A 26724-nucleotide genomic window follows, 5' to 3' on the forward strand; every position below is an offset into this window, starting at 1 on the left:
AGCCTATGCTCCTAACCACGGAACCATCTCTTTAGTCCCCCAAAGCTAAATTGTTAACAGAAGCAGGGCTCAGCAGTAAAGAGTACTTGTTGCTCCTGCATTAGGCCTGGGTTCAATTTCCAGCACCCACCTGATGGCTCACAACCATCCATAACTCCTAGGCACTCATGAGGTACACATTCATACACATAAAAATCTAGGCCATACATGGTAGTGCACGGTTTTAAATCTTAGCAATCAGGAGGCAGAGACAGGTGGATTTGTGAGTTCAAGGCCAGGCTGCTCTACAATAAGTTCCAAACTAGCCAAAGGCTACACAGTGAGAGCCTTCTCAAAACAAAACGTGAAAAATAAACACAAATTATTTTTCAAAAATTTGTCTATTGGGTTGGAGGGAGGATTTGTGGTTAAGAGTTTTTGTTGGTTTTGTAGAGGACACAGGTTTGCTTCCAAACACCCAGACGGGGGCTCACCGTCATTCATAACTCTAGTTCCAGGGACTCTGAAGCCCTATTCTGAGTTTTGATGGCACCAGGCATGCACATGGTGCACACACACATTAACAGACAAAACATTCATACGCATAAGACGTTTTTTAAAAATATTAAATGTGTTAATGTGCATGCCCTATGGGTGTCTGGAAGTCAGCCAATAGCCTTGGAGCCTTAGAAGCTGGGGTTACAGGGGTGTTTGAACTGCCCTGTGGGAACTAAACACAGTAGATGCTCATAACAGCCCAGCTATCTCTACAAACTAATTTATGTTTTCTAGTTTCTTGCTACTATGAATTTGTAGCATTTAATAACTTTAGAGAATCACATGATGATTTCTCATTAACTTCATCTTGGAGTTTACCAAAGCCAGATAGAGGTTACATGTCACTGCCACTCAAGCTAAACTTGAGCAAGTAAGCCATCTTTCCAGCTTATGATCCCAAATTCAAAACCTGACTGTGGCTAGAGAATAAGTTTGCGATCAACTTGGCAAATTAGTGAGACTTTCTAATTAAGAAAGAAAGGGGGAGGGAGAAGACAGACAGAGAGAGAGAGAGAGAGAGAGAGAATAAGAAAGGCAGGCTGAGTATATGACTCAGTGGTAGAGTACTTGATTACCATGTATGAGGAGGCCCTGTGTTCAATACTCAGTACCACAAAAAGTAAAATAAAATTAAAAAGTAGAATTAAAAAACACCCGGGCACTCTAGATGGATTAAGGTGCTCCCTTCTCAGACACTTTCCTAATCTGCTTCCCATTCTTGCTACATCTCCCTGCTCTAGACAATGAGTCCTAGCAAACGGAGTCTGGGAGGTACTTACTAGTAGAGCACACTAGTACATCCACGTGTTGCACCTTATAAGGCTGAGGTAGACAGGCCTCTAAGAATTCCTCAGTGACTGTACTGAATGAACTTTTCAATGGGGTGAGCAGTGGGAAGGCCTCACCTACCTGCAGGATCAAAAGGCAAAATCTCTCCCAGCATTCCAAAGACTCCATCACTTTGGTCACGATTTGGCCAGGTGTTATTCCTAGGTCCCTGTGGCTTCTGTCCCAAAACTTCTGACATCATATTGTCCATATAGCTGCTCACTAGACCCAAGCTGTACAAGTCAGAGCTGAGATCAGATATGCCAGGCCACTGACCAAGAGGAGACAGACCCGCTGCCATGGGCTGTGATGGGTGCTGAGATGAGCCATGTCCCCATTTACCAGGCGCCCGGGACTGGGGTGGCGTCTGCTGTGATCCAATGGGTTGCAGCAGGTGCTGGTAGAACTGGACTTGGGGCTGCTGCTGCTTTGGGGACTGCTGCTGAGGAGCCAGACCTTGCTGGGCTGCCAGAGGCGTGTGTGCTCCAGCCTGGGGTGGCCGTAGTGGAGGGGCCAACGGCAGTGATGGCTGCTGTGGTTGCATGGTTCCTGTCTTCTGCTCAGTCACCATGGCAGTGGCAGTAGAGTTGCGCCTTGTCACCAGTGGGGACCCCTGATGGGACTGGCCCATGTTAAAGCCTGAGAGAAAATCTATCACTTCCTGCATTTCCTGATCAGTGGGTAAGTTCATGCCCTTCTCATCCTTGCCATCGTCCCCATGCAGGAAGTTCTCACGTCTCTCCAGGAGAAAGCCATTGACCATTGGATTCCTGGAGTTCTGAGATGACTGTGAAGGGTCTGTAGTCCTAGGAAAGTTACCAATGTTCAAAATGCTCTGTAACCGTGTATCAATGTTACTGCCCAGCATTTTGGCCTTCTCCTCTGAACAACCAGCTGTGAAGATGGTTTTGGAATAGTGTGTGCTGCCGGAGTTGGTGCATGACACTTTCTTTGTGAACCGGGATGTCAGTTTGGAGAAAGTCTTCTGCAGGCCTGAGGATTTGCTTCCATTTCCAGATGGCAGGTCAGCCTGATTCCCAAAATCACAGATATCCCTTTGCAGCTGGATCTGTATACAGGGTAAAGCCTGTTCCCTATTTGAACAGGAAAAAAACAAAAGAGAAAAGAGACAAACAAGTTGGAGAGCCTGAGGACAGATACTGCTGAGTTCTCGACACTGATTACTGCCATGACCGTGTTTGAAGCTCCAGCACTGCAGAGTGAGCAAGTAAGCTACAGGGAGACAGGGAAGAAAGAGTAGAGAAGGGGTTCAAACTTGCCTGGGTTTGAAAAAAGACCTCACTGGTGGTATCCTGGTCGGTGTTTTTGTTTGGGGTTTTTGGTCAATGTGACACAAGCTAATTATCTTGGAATTGGAACCTCCATTGAGAGGCAATCCTACAAGTAGACAGTGGTTTGATCTTCGATTGATGAGGGAGGGCCCAGGCCACTGTGAGCAGTACCATCCCTGGGCCAGTGATTCTGAGTTATCTAAGAATGCTCCCGGGCTGGAGAGATGGCTCAGAGGTTAAGAGCACTGACTGCTCTTCCAGAGGTCCTGAGTTCAATTCCCAGCAACCACATGGTGGCTCACAACCATCTGTAATGGGATCTGATGCCCTCTTCTGATGTGTCTGAAGACAGCTACAGTATACTTATATATAATAAATGAATAAATCTTTAAAGAAAAAAAAAAGAATGCTCCCACCTCCAGGTTCTCGCCTTGACTTCCCTAGATGATGGACTGTAGGATCTGTAAGGCAAACAACCCCTTTACTCCCCTAGTTGCTTTCGATCGTGGTCTTTATCAGAGTAACAGAAGATAAACTTGGTCAGGCGGGTCCTGGGTTCCTGTGCTTTATACATAGAGAAATGACCACTCAGTGCCTCACACAAGGCTGTGGAACAGTAGCATCTGGAGCTGAGGGAAAGCTAACTGCAGCACAGGAGTACAAAGCCTGGCTAGTGTGGTAGTTCGACAGACAGATTCACCAGAGAAGCGATGGACACACGCAAACGGCGGGGTGGTGAGGAGGAGGCTGATGGTCACTCGCATTGCTGCTGTGGCATGCACAGCTATTCCTTCCAAGGAGTTTTGAGTCCTCTTTCCCCCACTGCCCCTCTTCTCCCTCTTTCTTTTGACTTTCTGGAACTAACCACATAGACCAGGCCTGCTGACCCTGAATTAAGAGATCAGCCTGGGGGTTGGGGATTTAGCTCAGTGGGTTCGGTCCCCAGCTCCGGAAAAAAAAAAAAAAAAAAAAAAAAAAGAGATCAGCCTGCCACTGAGTACTGTGAATAAAGATGTTTGTCACCACACTGGCCCTGAGTACTCTTTCTACAACAGTAGAATATATAGATAAAATGCCGTGAAGCAGGGGACAAGGCAGTTGGCTGCTGTAACCCTTGACAAGACACTACACTGAACTCTGTTACGAGGAGAAAGCTGGGTATGATAGCTTCTTATCCCTAGAAAATGCTTTCAAAAGCTCAAGACAATTTGGACTACCTAGTAAGTCTGAGGCCAGCCTGAGGTACAAATAAATGGACGGTCTGTCAGGAGAGGAAAGGAAAAGAAATGAGGGCATGGGTAGATGTTTACGGTCCCTACCAGTGCTAAAACAAGCAACTCACAGAGTTTGTAACTCAGCTATTTCTAAGTACAAATAAACTTCATGAAGAATACAAATAAATGTTCTAAACATTTCTCTGCTTTTTTGTACAGGAATGAGAACTGGGTTAAGAGTTCTTTCCATGATCATACTCTCTGATTAAAACAAGGAAGGCCTAGTATTAACAGATTAAGAAATGTGGGTAATGGAGAAATTATTGCATCTTATCTGCATGTTTGACCCATCTTGAAATAAAGTTACCAAAAAGCTCTCTTTCTTGCTTAAGTTACCCACATATTCTCAGTGGCATGAGCGTACAAGGATCGTCTTTTATGTGTTCCTGGCTATGGCTCTAAAGTGCAAACCATATTTATAGATCCTTCCAGTAGGTGCAGGAGACACCAACCTCCCTGTTCTCCAGCGGTTTAGGTCCAGCACGGCTGTATAGAGTACATCCACCAGACCGAGGGTCTTCTCAGGATCCAGGCTTCTCTGCAACAGGGACATGGTGGCAGGGTCTTCCTTCAGGCACCTAGGCACAAACCAGTCACATTAGCCTTGACTGCACTTCTCTGAAAAGGTATTCAGAGAAAGCATTATGAAAAAAACTATAACTTAAGTACTTTTAGCATCCAAAAAGAGCCCAGGAGTGCTGGGTGTGGTGGTGCATATGCCTTTTAGTCCCAGCTGGCAGATCTCTGGGAGTTTAAGATCATCCTGGTATACATAAGTGCTACAGGCCAGTCAAGGACACGGCAACAAAGAAAAAACCCAGGGAGTACATCAATTAACCAAGCTAGAGAGTACACCAACAAGTCTGTTGCACTCCTGTGCAAAAGGAGAGGAAACAGAGGCATCATGGGTCTCTCAATAGGACCAAGCTCCAATAAAGAGCTTACTTAGACAACACATGATGCACACAGGGCAGCATGGCTATAGAACATATCTAAAATAAGCTAAATTTTCCATTGTAAGAGGAAGCACTGTATTTCAAAAACACAGGTGCATGCGCCAATGTGCGTGTATGTGAGTGAATAAAGAGGACCTGAGTTGGAATGCCCAGAGCCCTGAAAAAAGCTGGGCATGGGTATTACTGCAGCTTCAGTGTAGGGTGGCTAGGCATGGAGACAACAGGTTCCCTGAAGCTCCTCAGACAGCAGGTCAGTCTAGCTGCAGCTTCAATAAGACCCTGTCTCAAAAAGTAAGGGTAGCTTGGGAAGGAGAGGCAGATAGATATTGAGTTCAAGGTCAGCTTGGTCTACATAGTTGTAGGATAGCTAGGGTTATTAGAGACCCGCTCAAAAAACAAAATAAGGATGGAATACAATTTAAAAATGAAACACTTGTTGTGGTGTAAAAAAAATTTTTTTCCTCCCCAGCCTTTCCTGATTCCTCAGATGACTCTGAGACTAATTATTTAATAGATGCCAATGTTTCTGACTGCTTCTATGTTCCTAGACAAATCTCTCATGCCTCTATTTCCCAGAATCCTCTCTTCTTGCCAGTGTCCCACCTCCTATTTCCTGCCTCAGCTCATTGGCCATCAGCTTTTTTATTGACAGGTGATGCTCATAAGAGATTTTCTCTACAATGAGGGTCTTACAGACCAGTATACACATGCATACTCATGTAATTTTCAAATCTAGGGAGGGTCATGCCTATATAAATCCCAACACTTCGAGGATGAGGTAGGAGGTTTCCATCAAGCTCCAGGACAGTCAGAGTGGAATCCTGTCAATTTTTTTTTCAAAGTATCTAGTACATATCTAAATAAAGAAATTCTTACCTGAATCTGGTTCTTTTGAATGTGTACATTAGCCTGAAACTAGGGATCATGTAACAAACCTCTTCTTTTGTGGTGGTTTGAATACGCTTGGCCCAGGAAGTGGTACTATTAGGAGGTGTGGCCTTATTGGAATAGGTGTGCCACTGTGGGCGTGGGCTTTAATACCTAGCTGCCTGGGAGTCAGTTTTCTCTTGTCTGCCTTCAGATGAAGATGTAGAACTCTCGGCTCTGCCTACACCATGCCTGCCTGGACGCTGCGATGCTCCCACCTTGATGGTAATGGATCTGAACCTGTAATCCAGCCCCAATTAAATGTTGTCCTTCTAAGATTTGCCTTGGTCATGGTGTCTGTTCACAGAAGTAAAACCGTAACTAAGACAAAACCCACTTACAAAACCCACTTCCTGTTTCATGTAATTTCTCCTCTAAGACAGGTTTTCTCTTTGTAGCTCTGCTGCGATTAGTTACCTGCCACCACACCCAGCTATAGTTTCCTGAATGACAGTAAAAGTAGGTTGTGCTCTTGTTACAGCAGCTGTGATCTGCACACATCTGCCTCCAGCTCCCAACACTGACCTTCTAAACTCGGTTTCCAGAGTGATGGGGATGCTAGAGGCAGCATCCCTTTTGTTCTCATGTTAGGTCCCTGACACACAGCGCTTAAAGCATTTGGAATTTCCTAGGTAACATAGGTGTTTTGGTAGTGCTGGGGATGGGGGGACACATAGCACAGATGTTGGACACACATCTAGCTGTAACCTAGCTCTAGACTACCTTTCATTCTATTGAGATTATTTTTTGATGGACTCCTGGGTAGTAACAGGATGGGGCTAGTCAAAAGAAAGACCAGGTTACCACTAGAACTTTGGGAAGAACTTCAAGATCACTCCCCCAACCTATGTGGAAGGAAGAGCTCCAGAGCAACTTATAATCAACCAAACTGTACTGGTTGTCCTCAAATTTATTTATTTCTTAAAAGAATTATTTACTTATTTTATGTATGTGAGTACACTGTCACTGTCTTCAGACACCAGAAGAGGGCATCAGATCCCATTACAGATGGTTGTGAGCCACCATGTGGTTGCTGGGATTTGAACTTGAGGTCTCTGGAAGAGCAGTCAGTGTTCTTAACTGCTGTGCCATCTCTCCACTCCTGTCCTCAAATTTATAATCTGTCTACCTCAGCCTTCTGAGTGCTAGGACAAAAGGTGTAGGCCACAAAATCTGGCTTAGATAGTGTTTTACCAAACTCAAGACAAAGGCCATGACAAGGTCTTTATCTTCCCCACACTATTCTCTCCTCTCAATATGGTTCTCAAGGGCCTCTGTCACTTGCCCCTAAGGTCTTCTCCTGTCCTGATTAGGTTTGCCACACCTAAGGGACTTTGCTCTGCTGTTGTCTTTGCCTGCACAGCTCTCAGAATAGCCAACTACCTCCTGCCATCTCCATTGTCCAGTCTGGTCTTTCCACCACAAGTATCTTCTGGATTGGAGAGCTAACTGTCTGAGAAACAGGCTTCCTGCCAGTTCCTGGGCATTTTGCAACCACTGAAAGTGGGCAGCAGTGCTCCCATATGACTTGGCTAGGAAAGAAACCCAATTTCCTTAGCTTCAACAACTAGTCACCAGGACACACCTGTTCCATGTCCCTCAGCCATGTCTGGTTGAGTGTGGGCTTGCCAGTGTGGTTTCACTGAGAGATCATTTGTTGCTCAGACAAAAGGGAACTCTATCGTTCCTGGTAATATATTTTTCTTTCTTTTTTCTTTTTTCTGAGAAATTGACAAATTAAGTTTTAGTTTATGCATCAGTCTTGAAAGCAGACCAATAAAAACACCTTAAGACTGACCGGGTACAGGGCTGGAGAGATGGTTCAGAGGTTAACTGACTGCTCTTCCAGAGGTTCTGAGTTCAATTCCCAGCAACCACGTGGTGGCTCACAACCATCTGTAATGGGATCCAATGCCCTCTTCTGGTGTCTGAAGATAGTGACAGTGTACTCACACATATTAAATGAATAAATCTTTTTTTAAAGATTGACCGGGTGTCTAAATAACAAACCCTGAGACTTGCTTAAAACTTCTACCAGTATTTCAATCAAAACTCCAGCTTCCTCAAGGTCCTGGAGGTCTTGGCTGCTCCAGTTCCCCACCACTATTGCTAACCATGACAGTTTGCTCCCCAGACCTTTATAGTAACTGTTCCTTCTAGTCTGCCTTTCCAAAATGTTCTCAGCATGGCCTCTCACACCCAATTAAGTATCACAACCCCAAAGGGATGCTTTCTGACTGATCTCACTATCCAAAATAGGCCTGTTTCCTTCTCTATGATACAAACCACCCCCTTGTCCTTCCCAAGTCACTTTTTGTATGACTCTTCTTTCTCCCTTACAAAGATACTCAACTGTATAAAGGAAGGCTCATCTGTCTTACAATCAACTTGAAGAGGAGTATTTGGAACACAGCAAATAATCCATAAGCATATGTTCAAAGACAGAACAAAGGCTTAAAATATGAAAAGTGACAATAAGTTTTCCCCTTCCTTCACTCGCTAGACAGGGTTTCCTTCTGTATCCCAGCCTTGGAACTTGCCGTGAAGTGTAGCAAGTCCAGCCTCAAATTCATAATGATGCTCCTGCTTCACACTTCTTGATTCTTGGATAACAAGTGTAAACCATCACGCCTGGCTACTTACTCACACTCACTCTCTCTCTCTCTCTCTCTCTCTCTCTCTCTCTCTCTCTCTCTCACATCATCTATCCATCTATTCATCCTTCCTTCTTTTTTCCTTTCCATTTCTCTACCCACCCACCCTTCCACCTGTTTAATCCATCCATCCATCCATCCATCCATCCATCCATTTATGTGAATATATCTTCAGACACACCAGAAGAGGGCATTGGATGACATTACAAATGGTTGTGAGCTACCATGTGGTTGCTGGGAATTGAACTCAAGACTCCTGGAAGAGCAATCAGTGCTCTAAACCACTGAACCACTTCTCTAGCCCAGCTATATATTTAGAAGTAAGAAATTACCTAGTAATTAGACACTAAAAAGCATTTGTGTATGTGTGTGTGTGTATACATACATAATGGATTATGTATTTTTAACAATTCTTTTCTGCTTAATGTGTATGAATTTTTGCATAAATAAATGTACATGCACCATGGGTATATCTGGTGCTCACCAGTGCTGAAGAGGGTGTAGGATTGCCCCGAACTGGGCTTATGGATAGCTGTGAGCTGCCATGAAGGTCCTAGGAAATGAACCCATGTCCTCTGCAAGAGCAGCAAATGCTCTTCATGTCTGAGGCATCTCTCAAGCTCCTGCTTTGTAATCCAGGTTAATATCAAACTCATGACTCTCCATCTACTTCCTAAGTACTAGGGTTACAAGAATGAGCCTGGCTCCTGGCCTATATGGAATAACACCCACCCCATCCCCCAAAACTAACTCTAGACCAGGATGATTTCAAACTCAAGAGATCTGCCTGCTTCTGCCTCCTGAGTCCTGAGATTAAAGCTGTGCTCCACTATCCCTGGCTTTAGAATAGACGTTAAATTTACATCACTTACTGTGTGTGTGTGAGTGTGGATGTGAGTGCCCAGAGGCCAGCAGGCTCCTTTCAGGAGCCGGCTCTTTCCTTCACGTGGGCTCCAGGAACTGAGTTGAGGCTGTCAGGACTAGAGACCTTTACATAATGAGCTGTCCTGCTTGCTCTAAGTTTTTTGTTTGTTTTAACATTGTGTCTGTGCATATGTGCATTTTGTGCATGTGTGTGCAGATGTATACGTGAGTGCAAAGAGTCGTGTGAGGATAGCGTGTAGGAGCTGGTTCTCCCTTCCACCACAAAGGTCCTAGGAATTACACTCAAGTTATCAGGCTCGGTGTCCAGCGCCTGTTTAGTCATTGTACAGGGCTTACTTTGTTCTGTTAGAAGCTCATGTAGCCTAGGCTGGCCTTAAAGTTGCTATACAGCTGGTCCTCCTGCCTTTAATTTCTGAGTACTGGGATTAACTTTTTAAAAACAACTTTCATGGGGTTGGGGATTTAGCTCAGTGGTAGAGCGCTTGCCTAGGAAGCACAAGGCCCTGGGTTCGGTCCCCAGCTCCGAAAAAAAGAACCAAAAAAAAAAAAACAACTTTCATACCAAAATAACATAACTCTTAAGATTTATTATTGTTATTATTATTGATAAGATTTCATTACATAGTCCTGGCTGACCTCAAACTAACAAGGCCTTCTGTCTCTTCTGAGTGCTAAGATTAAAGATTGTACCACTATGCCTGGATTTATTATTTTTAATTATGAATGTGTGTAAGTCTGTATGGGTGACTGCCAGCGTCTAAGGAGACCAGACGCATCAGATGCCTGGAACTGGAGTGAGAGGTGGTTGTGAACTACTCAGTATGGGAATTAAACTCAGGTCCTCTAAAGTAAGTGTTCTTAAGAGTTGAGCCATCTAGCCAGCCATGTTTCCTTCTTATTTCTTCTTTATTTTATGTGCATTGGTGTTTTGCCTGTACATATGTCTGTATGAGGGTGTAGTGTCCTGGAGTTACAGACAGCCATGAGCTGCCATGTGAGCACTGGGAATTGAACCTAGGTCCTCTGGAAAAGCAGCCACTGCCCTTAACCACTGAGCCATCTTTCCAGCCCTATAACTATATTCCTTTTTGAAGAAGAAAAGGTGTGTTCTCTGTGCTACACACTGCTGTGGAGGTAACAGGCCTGTGGAGTTGGTTCTTGGTCATTCTTACATGGGTTCGGGGATAAAACAGGTCTTCGCCCCGGCTCAGTAGTTGCTTTATACACTGATCTCATTTGCTGGCCCATGCTGTATCACGACATTCATACACTCCTGCCACTGTGCTTTGCTTATTATATTTCCTCTCTAACTCCCCACTCACTATCCGAACAGTCATCCTCCTGAAGTTATGTCATGTATTGGCCTGTGTGGAGAACGTAATAGAATATGTATGTGTGTATGAGACAGACAGACAGACACGGGGGAAGGAGGTCTTATTTACATAGCCCATAATGGCTTAAGTTTGGGGATCCTCTGTCAGCCTCCTAAGGGACAGCAAGACATACATGTAACTACTAAGACTGGCTAAATAAACTTTTGACTAGTTTGCTGACAATTATTTTCCTAAAACTGAAGTAACATGGCCCCACTTTAGCCTTCTCAATGAGCACATGCTTGTACAGGTCCAACATCTCTCACCGGAAAACATGAAATGTTCAAAATGCAAACTTTCTGATACTACAGTGACAACACAAGGGGAGAATTCCACAACTGATCTCAAGTGGAAAGTCACAGTGAAAACTCATAGCACTACAAATGCTATGCAAATGAGCACTGGCCTAAGGCACAGCAGTCCCAACATAAGCCATTCTGTATTTACACCTCATTCTCAGGATACCTCATCATATCCATGTGCAAACACTTTTAAAACAAAACCAAATAGCTGGGGTCTGAAATACTTCTGGTCTCCAGCATTTCCTGTCAGAGACATTTGATCTTGGCTTCCAAGAGAAAAAAAACAAAATCTCAAACCAAAAACCACTTTTTATTATTACAAAAAACAGACAGCAGAGGGAGCCATTGCAAGCAATACCAGCATACAATGCCATTTCAGGAAATGAACCACACAGGCAGTGTTCTGTCAGTTTTGTTCTCAGCCTGCAAGCCTCATGCCTTTCCCACATGCAGGACTGACAACCTTCAGACTGGGTGACAACCTTCAGACTGTGTTTTCCCAAGTGTGGCCTTTGGCCACCCGCACCAGGATTATCTGAGGTGCTTATTAAACAAATATAGACTGCCAGCATCCCCTGAGTGTCAGAAATCTCCATCTTCAGCTGCCTCCCAGGGGTCTGCTACCTTCAAAGTTTGAGAAAGCAGGCCTCAAAGACTTGGAGTTGCCAATCACTTCTGACCCAAGGGAGAAAACAAACTAGTTCAGTAGAAGCTGCTTACGATCACCCAATTATATAAAAGTATGTCTGTTTTCCTCAAAATGAGAATTCATAGAAAGTTTAATGTTTTGCTGAGTTAAGTATGATAACATACATAGGTAATCCCAGTTCAAGAGGTGGAGGCAACAGAATCAGTTCAAGGTCATTCTTAGATACACAGTGAGCTTTCAGGCCACCTTGTGTTATATAAGACTCTGTCTCAACAACAAAAATAATAACTTTTGGGCTGGAGAGATGGCTCAGCAGTTAGGAGCACCCAACTACTCTTCCAGAGGTCCTGAGTTCAATTCCCAGCAACCACATGGTGGCTCACAACCATCTGTAAAGAGATCGGATGCCCTCTTCTGGTGTGTCTGAAGACAGCTACAGTGTACTGATATATAATAAATGAATAAATCTTAAAAAAAAATAACTTTTAAATGAGAATTTAAATTAGAAATTCAAATTGTAGACTGCTGGCCCAGGATGTATGGTCCTGGGTTTGGTCCCCAGCATCATATAAAACTGAGCTTGTACTGTATACCTCTAATCCCAACACTTAGGAAGTGGAAGCAGGAGGATCAGAAGTTCAAGGCTATCCTTAGCTACAAGGTTTTCCTCCACTACAAAGCAAGTTCAGACCAGCCTGGAATACATGAGACACCATCGACAGACAGACAGAGGCAGGCAGGCAGGCAGGCAGGCAGGCAGGCAGGCAGGCAGGCAGACAGGCAGACAGACAGACAGACAGACAGAGATATTAGAAGGTTAGAGAGATGGCTTAGCCAGTAAAGACACTTGCCAGCAAATCTAATGACCCAAATTCAGTCCCCAGAACCTGCAAAGACAGAGGAAAAGAAGGAACTGCACCTGCAGGGTGTCTGCGGACTCCAGGTAAATGTAAAAAGTTAAGTTTCAGTTTCAGATACTATATAAACTCCCCTTCAAAAACCTTGTGTGGGGGCTGGGGATTTAGCTCAGTGGTAGAGCGCTTACCTAGGAAGCGCAAGGCCCTGGGTTCGGTCCCCAGCTCCGAAAAAAAGAAACAAAAAAAAAAAAAAAAAACCTTGTGTGGTTACTTCTCAATCCAAAAGTCTCTTGGCCTGTTTCTGTAGTCTAGCTCAAATCAGTACTTGCCAATATCTCTTATTGTTATTCTAAGTGAACCTAATTTTTTGGGCAAAATGCACCTATGATCTTCACCTGCTGTCATCACTGCGTGAGGTTATACGTTTTCTCATCTCCTTGTGCACTGTGTCTTCTTTTCTGACATATGGGCCTGCTTTCTTGTTTATAGGAGCTTTTTTCTTAAAAAACAAACCATGAATAACCCTTTATCTTTTGAAGTGTTACAAATATAACTAAAAAGAGCTTTGCTTGTCCCCAGATATACAACAAGAATGAATATATAATGATATTAGCTCAAGTTTATCAGGGTTGTGACTGGAACAGACAGACTTGAGAGAGAATTTCTACAGTCTCTACTCAGCTTCAGAAAAACAATGGGTGATTTAGTAGGGAAAAGACACTAAACCCTGTGGTTTCAGTAATACTATAACACTGCTCATTATGATCTGTTACTTATATTCCAGTCCTTGAGGTCAAAGGAGCTCTTTCTCAGAGGTCTTAGATTCCACCACATTGACCAATAACCAAGACAAACAGACCTCAACACAGGCCCACTGCCTGGAGGGTGCACAGGTAGCAAACACTACTATGTCAGTTTGCAAAGAAGTGAAAGATACACAGCCTTCAAAGTTTCTGTTAAAAAGAGTCATGTTACCATGTGGATGGGACTTGAACCACAATTCTGGAGCCTTCAAGACTGATCTGGGGTGCATAGGCTTCTTTATTTTCAATCTGTGCTGTGTCAACAACTACCTAGAAAAGAAACAAAGACAACCACCAAGTTCAGAGAGCACTTTCAGTATCAAACATCCAAATACATAAGCATGTCAGACACTGTCTGCAGCACATCTGTACCAAGTCCAGCGAGGTCCCCAGAGATGACAGCAAGCAATAATGCGAAAATACACAGAAACCAAATTCTAATTATGGGATCCACTCAACTAAGTAGGCGTTTTCTACACTGTACTTGTTATAATTATAAATTATTCAACATGAGTTTGGTTGTATATTCCTGTCATCCCAAGACCTGTGAGGCCAAGGCAGATAGATACGTTGTGAGTTTGCAGTCTGCCTGTGCAATATGTGATCCTATCTCAAAATGAAGAAATAAATGAGTGTGGAGAGCTGGCTCACATGCTGAGTGTACTTCCTGTTCTTTCAGAAGACTTGAGTCCCAGCACATACATCAGGTCCTCAATGCCACCTGCAACTCCAGTTCCAGAAGATCCAATGCCCTCTTTTGGCCTCCAAAGGCACTGTACACATGCGCGCGCACACACACACGTACACACGCATGCATACACACACACACACACACACACACACACACACACACACACACACACACCCCACACAACTCAATTAAGATACATTTTTAAATAGGACAGATAAAGAAAAGGATTGGAGAAAGGAGAAGAAAGTGAAGGATAAGAGAAAAGAGAAAGGGAGGAGAGATTATGCATCTTTTATTGTAGGGTTTGTTGTTGTTTTGGTCTTTTCAAGGTAGGATTCCTCTGTGTGGCTCTGGCTGTCCTAGACCTTCATCTATAGGCCAGGCTGGCCTCAAATTCGGGGGTCCACCTGCCTCTCCTAAATGCTGAGATTAAAGGTGTGCACCGCGACACAGCTATTTTAGTGGTTTTTTTTATATACGCAAAAGAAAAAATGTCAGAAAACTGAACCAAGCTGGGCCTGGTGATGCAAACCAGTTATCTAAGCTACTTGCAAGAGTGAGGCAGAAAGATTACAAATTCAAGGGCTGGGGATATGCTCACTAGTAGAAAAACATATTTCCATTTTAGAAGGGTTAGGCTACTCATAGGTACTTCTCATAATTGCAAACACAGCTTCCAGTTATGCTGTCCATTTCCACTGTTATAAATAAACAGCCGGACCTTTGAGAAACATTTCCTGTCCATGGAACAGCCTTTGTTTGACCTGACAGGTGTTTCCTTTCTCCTCCTACTCCTATGACTATGGTCCTAAATGTCTTTGTTAGCTACAACAAAGGCCCTACCATCAGTGGGTAGGAAGTAAAAAGTCCCTGGATGCTGGGTATGATCACATTTTCCCCCTTAGCCTAAACTAGTCTCTCAGAACAGCCTTCTCCTGTGCTCTGTCCTGGGGCACACACTGCCATAGTTCCAGCATCAGCTGCGACAGCCCTGGCCTCCAGGAAACCGGCTCAGCCTCTCTACCATAGGTTAGCAGAGGGACCCTTGTTTCTTGCTTTTCTTTCGATAGAAACAAGCCCAGCTCTGTACAGGCTGGCTGTCCCTGAAGTAATCTTCATGAAACAGCGACAAACACAATTCTACTCTGTCCTTTTGTGAATAAAGTAGAAATCAGACTACAAAGAGTACTTTAAAAATACATTTTTTAAGACAGTGTCTCACTCTCTAACCATGACTATGAGATGGAATCAAGTACACATAAGCTACCTGGGTTGATGTGGCAGATAATAAAAACAGTGATCACAGATGCTGAGCTGGGGGCCTGGTCCAACTCCACATGAAGTTTTTTATTTTCCTTTCCCTTTTCTCTGACAGGGACTACCAAAGCAGATACTATCATTTTCTTGCACAAAAGGTAATACACAGAGAGCTAGGATAGGAAATGTTTGGGTTGGGGCCCTCCCTTGCAAATGGACTGTGGTAGGAGGCCAGCAGCCCCGCTCCCTTGAGCAGCAGGAACCTCCAGAGCTGCAGCAGAGTGGCCAGGCCAGGCCAGGCTCAGGCACCCAGGCAGTGGTGCGTTTGTTTTCTTACGATGAGGAAAGCCTACAACACCACCATTTTCAAGTAGATTCCCAGCAAGTACAGGTTATCAATTAAAGCAAACAAACAAACAACCCAAAACTTTCAGTTCTGAAGGAAGAGCAGGGTCTTCCTATGTATCTCAGGCTGGCCTGCAATCCCTCCTTTTGCCTCAGCCTGTGCAGTGTTTTGCATATGTGCCACCCCATAAGTTCTCACCCTCTCACATTTACTCACCAGCCCAGCCTGGCCAAACAGCAGCTGCACGGCAGTCTTACAGGCGCCCCGCCACGTGGACGGGCACACCTGATTCAGGACTTCAGTCACAGGAAGGTCGTCCCTAGGTGTGATTCCATCGTAGCAGCCCGCTTCCTTGATGAGCTGGAACATGGTATGCTGCAGATTGACAAGAGAGAGGACAGTTTACGTCTCAAGAGTAACACTGGCAAGGTTCCAAAACGTACAGGAGTGCATTCATGCAACCATCCTCAAGAGACGAGCTCTGAGAGCACCCAGATCATCCCACACAGGATCTCACTGTGTCCTTGGCTGGCCTAGAACTCTCTGTAAGATCCACCTGCCTATGCCTCCAGAGTGCTGGGATTAAAGGTTTGCTTAGCCCAATCTCAACTTTTCAGATGATGTCGTAGGCTCTGCAATATACTGAGTGAGCCCAAGTTCCAGGTGTCCTAATTACTAGGTAGATTACTTTGGGCTTCAGTTCCTTTGTCAAAAAGAATGGGGAATGTCCATGCCCCAATGAGACACTTAAATACATGTATGGGAAGGGAAGCACTCTGTTGTATTTCCTGCACCCACAATGCTTCACAGCTGTTACTATTGTACTAAGACTTCAGTTACTTAATTCTTAAAGTTCCACCAGCAACCATTAAGCACCAACAACAGTTCATGGTGCACTCTCAAACTCTTAAACATCTGAACAAAATGATTTGTTTTTTTATTCAAACCTTGCCCTTCTGCTGAGCTTCCACCTCACTAGAGCAGCCCAATAAAACTTGCTTAGTAAATGTCTTATCACGTTATCCCAGGGTCAGGTGTGGCCTAGTGCTTGCTTTGCATGTATGAAGCACAGTTCAACCCCTAGCACCATACACAGAAAAGGAAGAGACATCATAAGCCTACATTTGGCCATCGCTGTACTCAGAAAGTTAGAGCCCCCTTCCACAATTTCCACTTTTGTTTTTTAATCTACATCCTTCAAAAGCCCTTGAGTTAGTACCCTAACAACTCAGTTTCATTTCTAAGTTCACGCTCAGTTACTGGAACCCAGGGAATCCACAGAAAGATACCGTCTTAAGCTTCAGATTGTCAGCAGCCGACTCATTAAAGGAGACCCCCTTCAGGAAATGTGATCCTATTTGCACAGGGACCGTGGGGAGCTCACACTGCATAGGCTGTGGGGGTGTCTGCCTTCGCCCCGTCTGCTGAGCTTCCGCCTCACTACAGCAGCCCTAGAAAAGGTTTGGACAGGAGAGTGGAGGTGACACACAGCTAACGTGATAAAGCCTTTGATTCCCACAGGACTGAGTGAACAACTCCCACAAACCCCCGGAGCCGCTGGAGAGAAAAGTGTACCTGCAAACTTGCTTCAATGGCCTTTGGGTTTAGGTGGAAGCCAGCTTTCATTGCATATTCACAGTGGCCTAAGCTTTCCAAAGCTATTTTATATGCCTATAAGAATCAAGATCATGACAGATTAGAATATGACAAAGTCCAATAAGAATAAGAACTTTCTACAGTTGTCGGGAGTGGATCTGGAAAGAATTAAGAAAGGAGAATGGGGTGAATACACTGCATACATGGAATTCTCGAAAACTAAATATCCTGTTAAAATTTTTCTACAATTTCTGAGACTTGATGACATATTATTACTTTGTTTCCTCCTTTTTGAGTGGTCCAATTTCATGACTCTAATCTTCCCCCTTGGTGGACTCATTTCTCTATGCATCTAACAGTACTGAGACACTTACCTGCAAAGCACTGTCAATTTTTAAGTTTAGCTCTTTTAGCTGGTGCTCAGGAATTGCTGCACTTTGAGAACAAAAGAGTTGTTGGACTTCTATTCCCGCCAGTCGTCCATCGCAGCCTCTCTCTCTTAATCTAGATGTCGCCTATGGCATAAATAATAACTAGTAGGTAAAGAAGGCCAATTATAGTTCCTAGTAAAATTCAAACACTACCAGTAGCAACAAATCCCATACCTAAAATGAACTACATAAGCTGAACATACACCAGGGTGTTGGACAGGTCACACTACAAAGTCATAGGCTGAAACTCTATGGACTTAACTTTTTGGAGATGGTTTTACCATGTAACCCAGGCCTCAAACTTACAACTGGCATGCCTCAGCCTCCTACGAACTAGGACTACAAGCCTGTACCAACCAAATAAACCTGTACCCCCGGCCAAATAATGTTTCTAGGTATTAGTCTCTGTTCTCCTAAGTCAGGATAGAATGTTAATATTTACAAAACACACAGAACTGCAGGGAAGAAAACTAGCAGCTTCAATGCTGTCAAGTTTAAGGTTTTCGTTTCACAAGTCACCAGCCGACCTGTCTAACCAAGCCCTGAAACCTAGTAGACTTAAGATTGAAACCAGTTGACTTCTAAGAATCTTCCAGTGAAATGCTAAGTCCACAGGAGTTGTGCTAGCTCCTACCCCAAACCTAGAGAATAAAGTCTGGTCCCTGCCTTCCTGGAGATTATGCCTCAGCAGCCAAAGGTGAACTTAGTAACTAGAACTGTAGTAGCGAGCACAGCAGACACTGAAAGTGGCATCTAGGGACCATTTTCAGTGGTCCACACCTGTTCCCGCCATACTCTAAAGTAAAGGATTATGAGCTCCAGGCCAAACTGGACTACAAAACAAGAACCTGTCTCATAAAAAGACAACTTAGTTACCTAGGAAGCGCGAGGCCCTGGGTTCGGTCCCCAGCTCCGAAAAAAAGAACCAAAAAAAAAAAAAAAAAAAAAAAAAAAAAGACAACTTAGGTTGAAGTTGAACGTGCTCAGGGCAGGTGAGGGTATGCCAAGGTGCTGGCAGGCCCTAACACCCAAAGCAATCCAAGGTGAAGGAGCAGAACACTCTAAGGAACTCCACAAAGTCTAAGGATCGAGCAAGAAAATAGCTGGAGGCAAGGCAGGAGTCTCATGTGGCAGGACTCAGTATGTGAGGTATCCATGTTGGACCTGAACAAAATGAGAAGCAATGATGTCTCACTTTAAAATCAGAATGGTGAGGCAGAAATGGGAGAATGCTGTTCAGAAGGAAGTATGACCCACCCTCCAAAATTAGGGAGTGACAATAGATGGATAGGAGGGGTGAGTGAGCTGGTGGAATGGCGGACGAACCTGGCTCCTAAGAAGCCAAATGGTGTAGACATGACGGGAAACTGAAAGGCCAGTTTGAGTCTTGGAGCATGGCCTGGTGTCAGATGGCACCACTGACTCTCGTGGGGATGGCATGAGAGAAACACCACACTGGGCCAAGATTCCCTAGGAAGAAGGGAACCCGGCACTGAACGACAAGAAGCGCAACTTAAAAGCTGCTCTGAGGAGAGTCTAGCAAAGCACATAAAGATCAGCTCAGAGCAAAGAAGGCAACTTTTTCCTTAACTTTAATTCCAAATGCTTATATATATCTATTTAGTGTGAGTCTGAAACTGGGCACACATGTGCCACATTCTGCATGTAAAGTTTGGAAGGCAACTTTTGGGGAATTGGTTCTCTCCTTTGACTCTATTGCACGAAACAAAACTCACACCATCAGGTTTCTGTGTCAACCCTGCTAATACATATTTTATGAGCTTAGAGGGTTGGGGATTTAGCTCAGGGGTAGAGCTCTTGCCTAGCAAGCGCAAGGCCCTGGGTTCGGTCCTCAGCTCCGGAAAAAAAAAAAAAAAAGATAAAATAATGATCTTAGAGTACTTCATGATTAAAGGTGAAAGATTTATTTGGGAGAAATTAGAAAATATATGGTTTTCATAATGAATAAAAAAGGTGAGGAAAAGACAACTCCAAGAAGTTGACTGTCCAAAGAGCAGAGAAACAGATAGACTTTTAGGTTGGAAGCACAAAAGTATTGAGAGGGAAAATGCTGGGTGCCATGGCAGAGGCCAGTTTCTTGAGAATGGAAATAAGATAATGGCAAGGTGAGCAGTGGACCTGAGAAAAGGGTACCTCTGTTGTCATAAAAGGAAAGGGACAGATGGGGTGGCGGTGAGCTGGGGAAGTGGTACTGTTCTAGCCATGCAAGGAGACTACACCAGGAGATTCCGTTTTCACAGTAGTATGGGAATGGGCACCCACAGGAAGCAGTGGGCAGAGGGCACTGGACACACGGAAGTGGGCAGGGGAGAAGATCAGTGAAGTGGCACTGAAGTTTCAGAGTGTAAAGGGAATATTCTGTAGGCTGATCTGGAAGCAATAATGACAGAAGGCTATGAAGCCAGATTACAAAGGCCTGAACCCACACCAGCGGGAAAAGGACAGTAGTAAGGGCCACCTCCAACTTAACCTTTAACTGCCATTGAGGGTCTTTCTGAGGAAAGTCTTTCATAGGGAAGAGAAAGTCAAACAACAAGAGGAAAAAGGACAGAGAGCAGTACAACAGAGTACTGCAACATCAGAAATGACACAGTGTGAAACCCTGAACAACTCTCTGGGAACAAGGAAGAGGTGGAGGATGAGAATTTCTGTTGTTTGTTTTGAAGCAGGGGCTCCTCATATATCCCAAGATGGCCTTGAACGCACTGTGTAAAGAAGGAGGAGCTTGACTGAGCTCCTGTTCCTTGTGCTTCACCTCCCAAGTGCTGTGATGTGGATTGCTGTCTTATGCAGGTGAGGCAGGCACATGAAAAGGCGGGAGTCTGTGACTGGGCAGTGGAAAAGGAAGGTCAGCTGAGAATTTTAGAGATGAGTACAGAGGGACAGGGAGACAGAAGGAGACAGGGAGGAGACAAGATGGAACCTATAGGAGAGGAGGAGGAGCCAGAACCACACAGTCCTGGGAGCCTAAGTATTGAGGATTTCTTAGATAGATGATGAAATAATAAGTAGGGTGCATTTGCCTCATGCAGGCCCCTCCTGTTATTATGGGGGTCTGGGATGGAAACTCAGTGTTGGGGGCCAAGTCTGAACAGGGACTCCTCAGTAACTGAGGGCTTCTCTCTTGCTCTCAGTGTCCTTTGCTGGTGTCCAGAGTTTTATACTCCCTGGAGGCCATGTAGGCCATGAGGTCCACCACCCTGTTACTGTACCCATAATCATTGTCATACCAGGAAGTGGGCTTCATAAAGTTGCCATTGAGAGCAATGCCAGCCCCAGCATCAAAGGTGGAAGAGTGAGAGTTGCTACTGAAATTGCAGGAGACAACCTGGTCCTCAGTGTAGCCCACAAATTTTTCTACATGTATGCCTGCATGCCTGTGTGTACACTTGTGAAAGTCAGGACAATCAGGTTGATGGCAAACACCTTCACCCACTGAGCCGCCTTGCCAGTTAATGAACTATTTCTAATTTGCTTATATCCAAGTTTAAGTTCTGGGTGTAGAGAAGGGCTAGTTCTCAACCTTCCCGATGCTACGGCCCTTTAATATAGGTCCTCATGTTGTGGTGACCCCCAACCACAAAATTATTTCATTGCTACTTCATAACTCTAATTTCACTATTGTTATAAATTATAATGCAAATATCTGTGGTTTTGGAGTCATAGGCACCCTGTAAAAGGATCATTCAACCCCCCAAAAGGGTTGAGACCCACAGGCTGACTAAAGAATACCATGCTAGAGTGGCCAGAGGAGGAATTGTACACTAGGCAGAATGCTCCGTGAACAGGTTTGGAGAGGGCCTGCAGCCACTTCTACAGCAGGTCCTCAGCCAAGAGGATGTATGGAATCAGAAGCAATGCTCACTGTATACCATCATGTCCCCTCCCCAAATCTGACCACTATGCCATTCGACCCCACTCAAGCTTATCTACCCAGTGAAGCTGGGCTAGGTAGCAGCTGATCTTTTAAAAAATAGAAGGCTTCATGTGTCAAATAAATTAATATAAAAATGGTTCAATCACATGAAAAACAAGCGATAATGAGACTCTAGGATTAGGCCAGCTAAGCATCTTTTTCTACTCACTTTTCTGAGGTATCAGAGTTAGCATACACAGCAATGGGCTTCATCAAACACTTTCCTCCATTTGCCACTACAGTTTGCTCCACGTCACCTGTCCACTGCCCTGGCCTGCTCCCGACCCTGCCTGCATGCCCTGCCCACCCCCGCTCTCATGTCACAAGTACTGTCTGACTTTCTTCCTTCCTCTTCCTCGCCTATCATGGCCCCCTTTCATCACAAACACACACACACACAGAGACTATATACACAATCTACAGAGATTTAAATCTAGGCTTTGTATACCAGAGAAAGTATTCTGTGTTTATCTTTCTGAGTCTGGTTTACATAAAGACTCTTTATGATTTTTTTAACTTATGTGTGTGTTTGAAAGGGTGCCCAAGCAGGGAGAGGGAGAGGCAGCCCCAGGTGTCATCCACTATCACTCATTCACTGTCATGGTCCTCTGTAGCAGAGTCTTCCTGACCCTTAAGATCATTTTGGTATTTAAGGATTTTGCTGCAGTTGCTGTTGGTTATGCTGATAAACTCCAGTAATCAACCTGGAGATCCAAACTCTGTCCTCATAGCTGCAGAGCACGAATTACAAAGATCCCACGTGCTTCTAAGAGGAGATGACTACAGAAGCCGCTCAGGCCTGTGACCCAGCAGTTGGAGAACCAAAGCACAGCTGCCATGAGTCAGAGGCCAGTCTGGGAGTGAGAATTTATCTCAAAAAACAAAAACAAAAAAACAAACAAAATAATAATAATAATAATAATAATAATAATAATAATAATAATAATAGTAACAACAACAACAACAACAAAATGATGGAGAGATGGCTCAGAGATTAAAAGTGTGTACTGCCTCGCAGAGGATCTGAATTTAGTTTCTAGCATCCACAAAAGCAGCTTGTGAACATCTGAACTCCAGCTTCAAGGGATGAGATGCTTCTCTCTGGCCTCCACAGACACCTGCACTCACATGCACATACCATTCCCCCAACACACGACTTAAAATAAGACTTTAAAATAAAAACAACAATATCTGGAAGGTGGTGGCAAACACCTTTAATCCTAGTACTTTTCAGACACAGGAAGGCTGATCTCTGAGCGAGCTCAAGAGCAGTCTAAACTACAAAGTGAGCTCCAAGACATCCAGGGCTACACAGAGAGTGAAAACAAAATTAATTAATTAAAAAACCAAAATACGGGGCTGGGGATTTAGCTCAGTGGTAGAGCGCTTACCTAGGAAGCGCAAGGCCCTGGGTTCGGTCCCCAGCTCAAAAAAAAAAAAAAACCAAAATACAGGGTTGGGGATTTAGCTCAGTGGTAGAACACTTGCCTAGGAAGCGCAAGGCCCTGGGTTCAGTCCCCAGCTCCGAAAAAAAAAAGAACCAAAAAAAAAAAAAAAAAACCAAAATACCTCAAACAGGGCTCAGTAGGTGGGGTGTTTACCTAGGCATGCACGAAGTCCCAGGTTCCAATCCCAGTACCATAAGACCAGCCATGGTGGCACATTCCTGAAACCCTGGTATTTGTGAGGTTCACCTTGCCAAACACTCCTGTTACCTAGTCTACCTGGATGCCTACTAAGTACTCACTTTCCTGGCCAGCTCCACTTATGCCAGGAAGCGTTTATGAACCCCAAGAAGACCACCAAGGAGCCAGATCCGATGCAATTGCATTAGGGTCTCTTTATTTGAGCTTGAGCTTGGGCTCCCCACCAACCCTTATACAGTAGGAAGGTGGAGCCCTGAGCCTGATTTTAGACAAGCATTTATATTGGCAAGAAAGGGTTCTCTTGCCTGGCACATATCTGACTGGGGGGCCATTATGGCCTTTAACACACTTGGCTGGTGCTGGGAGCCAAACCATAAACTTAACTTCTGTGATTGGTGGTTGTTAAGAAGTGAAGTGTCGGGGTTGGGGATTTAGCTCAGCGGTAGAGCGCTTGCCTAGCGAGCGCAAGGCCCTGGGTTCAGTCCCCAGCTCCAGAAAAAAAGAGAAAAAAAAAAAAAAAGTGACAGGGGAGTGCAGATTTGTTGGGGAACAACCTGGAAACTGGTCTAGATGTAGGTCTTGATGAGGGGTAGCCTAGAAACTGGTGCTAGGTACTGGCCTGTTAGTTAACTTGAGCTTAACCTTATGTCAGGTTCTCTGAGATGGATTCTGAACCCAAAAGATTTGGTCTCTCATATTGTGTCATTCCTGACTTAGGTGCCAGGAACTCAGGACCTCTGGAAGAGCAGTCAGTGCTCTTAACCACTGAGCCATCTCTCCAGCCCAAAGTAAGTGGTCTTAAAGACATTTGCTGTCACAAGAATAAGCAAGCTAGTGGTTTACAACTTAATGTCTAAAGTGAGTGGCTCTTCTGGGAGCCAACAGACAAAGAACCCCAGCAGCCTCTTCCATTGGAACACAGACAGATCTCCCAGGTCAGTTACCTCAGCAGCCCCTCGCCAGGATCGCACAGCTTCCTCCAGTTCGGGTGTGTGGCCCATGCCAGACAGACTACTGCTGTTCTTTTTTTCTGGCACAACTACCTCTGCAAAGCAAGAGTGAGCCACTGGCTGGACTTTCTGTAAGGCGTGAGTCAAAAACTGGAAATGGACTTGCACCACTGTCAAGAAACATCGCCCCAACACCTGTGAAAACAAGAGAGCCAGGGGATTTTAGGCTGTGGGTTGCTCATGGATTAGTGCAATACATTCTCAACCGTCGACAGATCTGGAATCATAAAAGCATGCAATGCTACAACGTCCTCCTGCTTTACAAGTGCCTGCCTCTTGGGCCTTGGTACTAGAAATGTAAAAGTCAAAACATTTCAAAGCAAGCAGTAAGCCTCAGGCACAAGTGGGTCTTCCAACGTCCCTCCACCTGTCCTCACTTCCCGTGTCTAGAGCCTGTCTTTGAGTTCCTGTGGGCCAGAGCCATTCATAATCTCAATTATGGCCACAGAGTATTCAGAACGCAAGGGAAAAGTCATGGCATGTGAATAAAAATCTGAAAGGTTGGCTTGTCCTAGATGAAAATATTCCACTGGGAATGAAACCCAAAGATATGGTTGTTTCCAAGCTGTGCTAATATTGTTATGAATACAGCTGTCTGTCATGTTCCTACTCATAACGAAACAAAGCTGACAGACCAGTCTTTCAGGAGTCAACAAAAAACAGGAGACAATTCTATCAACAAGGCAGAAGCTCACTAATCTGACACAGACCAGTGGTTGTGTCATTTATAATTTAAATAGGGTCTTACTACAAAGCCCTGGCTGTCCTGAAACTTGCTCTGTAGGCCAGGCTGGCCTCAAACTCACAGCAATCTGCCTGTCTCTTCCTCCCAAGTACTGGGATTAAAGGCATGTGTCACCAAATCCAACCAGAATTTTTTTTTTCAAAAAATAAATCTGCCAGATGTGGTGATACATTCAGATAATTCTAGCACTTGGAGCACTTATTAAGTAGATGCATCTTGAGTTCAAGATCAGCCTGGTCTACAAAGAAGAGTTAGAAGGCATCCTTCCCCTACTTCAAAACAGCAATAATAACAGAAGCCAAACTCACCCTGCTAATAGACAAGTGTTCTAAATTGTTAGCCCAATGAACACTATAAGCCATGAAAGAATATTTGCCTGGAGACCAGGGCAGCTGTTCCCTTTCTTGCTTCCTAGTGCCTTTACTTCCTCCTTTTTTTTCTGTTTGTTTGTTTGTTTGTTTGTTTGTTTGTTTGTTTGTTTCTCCCTTCAGGTAACCCTGGCTGTCCTGGAACTCAATCAGTAAACCAAGCTGGCCTCGAACTCAGAGATCCACCTGTCTCTGCCTCCCAAGTGCTAGTACTAAAGGTGTTCACCACTTCCACATCCCCCACTTACTTCCTCTTCATGTTTTTAGTGGTACTGAAGCTATCCCAGGGCCTGGAGCAGAATGAGAAAGAGCTAACATCCTCAGTCCTTTTTAATCCTTGTACTTTAAGACAGGAGGGTCTCACTAAGTAGCTCAGGCTGGCTTTGGACTTGCAATCCTCCTGCCTGAGCATCTTGAGTTTCTTAGATTTCAGGAGTGTACAACTCCCAGTCTGGTTTTTCTAACTTGGGCACAGCTATGATGTTTGTTATGATTTTCTATGTTTTTTTTTTCTTTCTGTAAAGCAGAAGGAGAAACTGCTAGCTGAAAAGATACTGAGCTTGAAGAATTCAAAGTTCAAAGCCAGCCTGGGCAATCTAGTGAGATCCCATCTGCTCCAACTGTCTGGGCTGTTTTCTACAAAAATCTAACATCTAAGAGAGTCCCGATGCTCTCACCTTATCTTGTACCTTGGAGCAGCCTAAAAGACTCAGCCACATCCAAGTCAGATGCTGCCCTTAACCACAAACCCAATTCAGCTTCACACAACAGAGCTGTTTTGCTGAAGAAACCAGGACAGGCCAGCTCCAAAAGTAATACCTACTCCCTCTAAATGATTTCTCCCCAGTGGAAAGCACCAGAGCAAACACGTCAATTTAAAGCTTCATCCACTGAAAACGGGACCCCCATTGAAGGAATCAGAGAAAGGACTGGAAGAGCCTGAAGGGGCTCGAGACCCTATATGAACAACAATGCCAACCAACCAGAGCTTCCAGGGACTATGCCACTACCCAAAGACTATACATGGGCTGACCCTGGGCTCCAACCTCATAGGTAGCAATGAATAGCCTAGTAAGAGCACCAGTGGAAGGGGAAGCCCTTGGTCCTGCTAAGACTGAACCCCCAGTGAACGTGCTTGTTGGGGGGAGGGCGGTAATGGGGGAAGGATGGGGAGGGGAACACCTATATAGAAGGGGAGGGGAGGGGTTAGGGGGAGGTTGGCCCGGAAACCGGGAAAGGGAATAACAATCGAAATGTAAATAAGAAATACTCAAGTTAATAAAGAAAAAAAAAGAATTATGGCAAGGTTAACTTTTCTTTCTACCCTCTCTTCTGCCTTATGAAGGGGATAAGAAAGCGT

At 44.5% G+C, this 26724-nt stretch overlaps 1 protein-coding gene across 26 annotated transcripts in view; it reads right to left on the bottom strand.

Annotated features, from left to right (window-relative positions):
• The window catches only part of Garre1 (granule associated Rac and RHOG effector 1), a 78636-nt gene that overhangs the window by 5858 nt on the left and 46054 nt on the right, over positions 1-26724 (bottom strand). For all 26 annotated transcript variants that reach the window (XM_087555168.1, XM_087555153.1, XM_087555150.1 and 23 more), the window contains 8 exon segments: positions 24186-24386; positions 17602-17742; positions 17207-17302; positions 16921-17082; positions 15848-16006; positions 13510-13607; positions 4384-4509; positions 1447-2459 (listed from right to left, as the gene is read on the bottom strand). In XM_087555168.1, coding sequence (XP_087411294.1) covers positions 1447-2459; positions 4384-4509; positions 13510-13607; positions 15848-16006; positions 16921-17082; positions 17207-17302; positions 17602-17742; positions 24186-24242 — 1852 coding nt within the window. In that variant the 5' untranslated portion in view covers positions 24243-24386.

The sequence above is a fragment of the Rattus norvegicus genome, chromosome 1 (genome assembly GCF_021556685.1).
Source record: "Rattus norvegicus strain SHRSP/BbbUtx chromosome 1, alternate assembly SHRSP_T2T, whole genome shotgun sequence".
NCBI classification, from domain to species: Eukaryota; Metazoa; Chordata; class Mammalia; order Rodentia; family Muridae; genus Rattus; species Rattus norvegicus.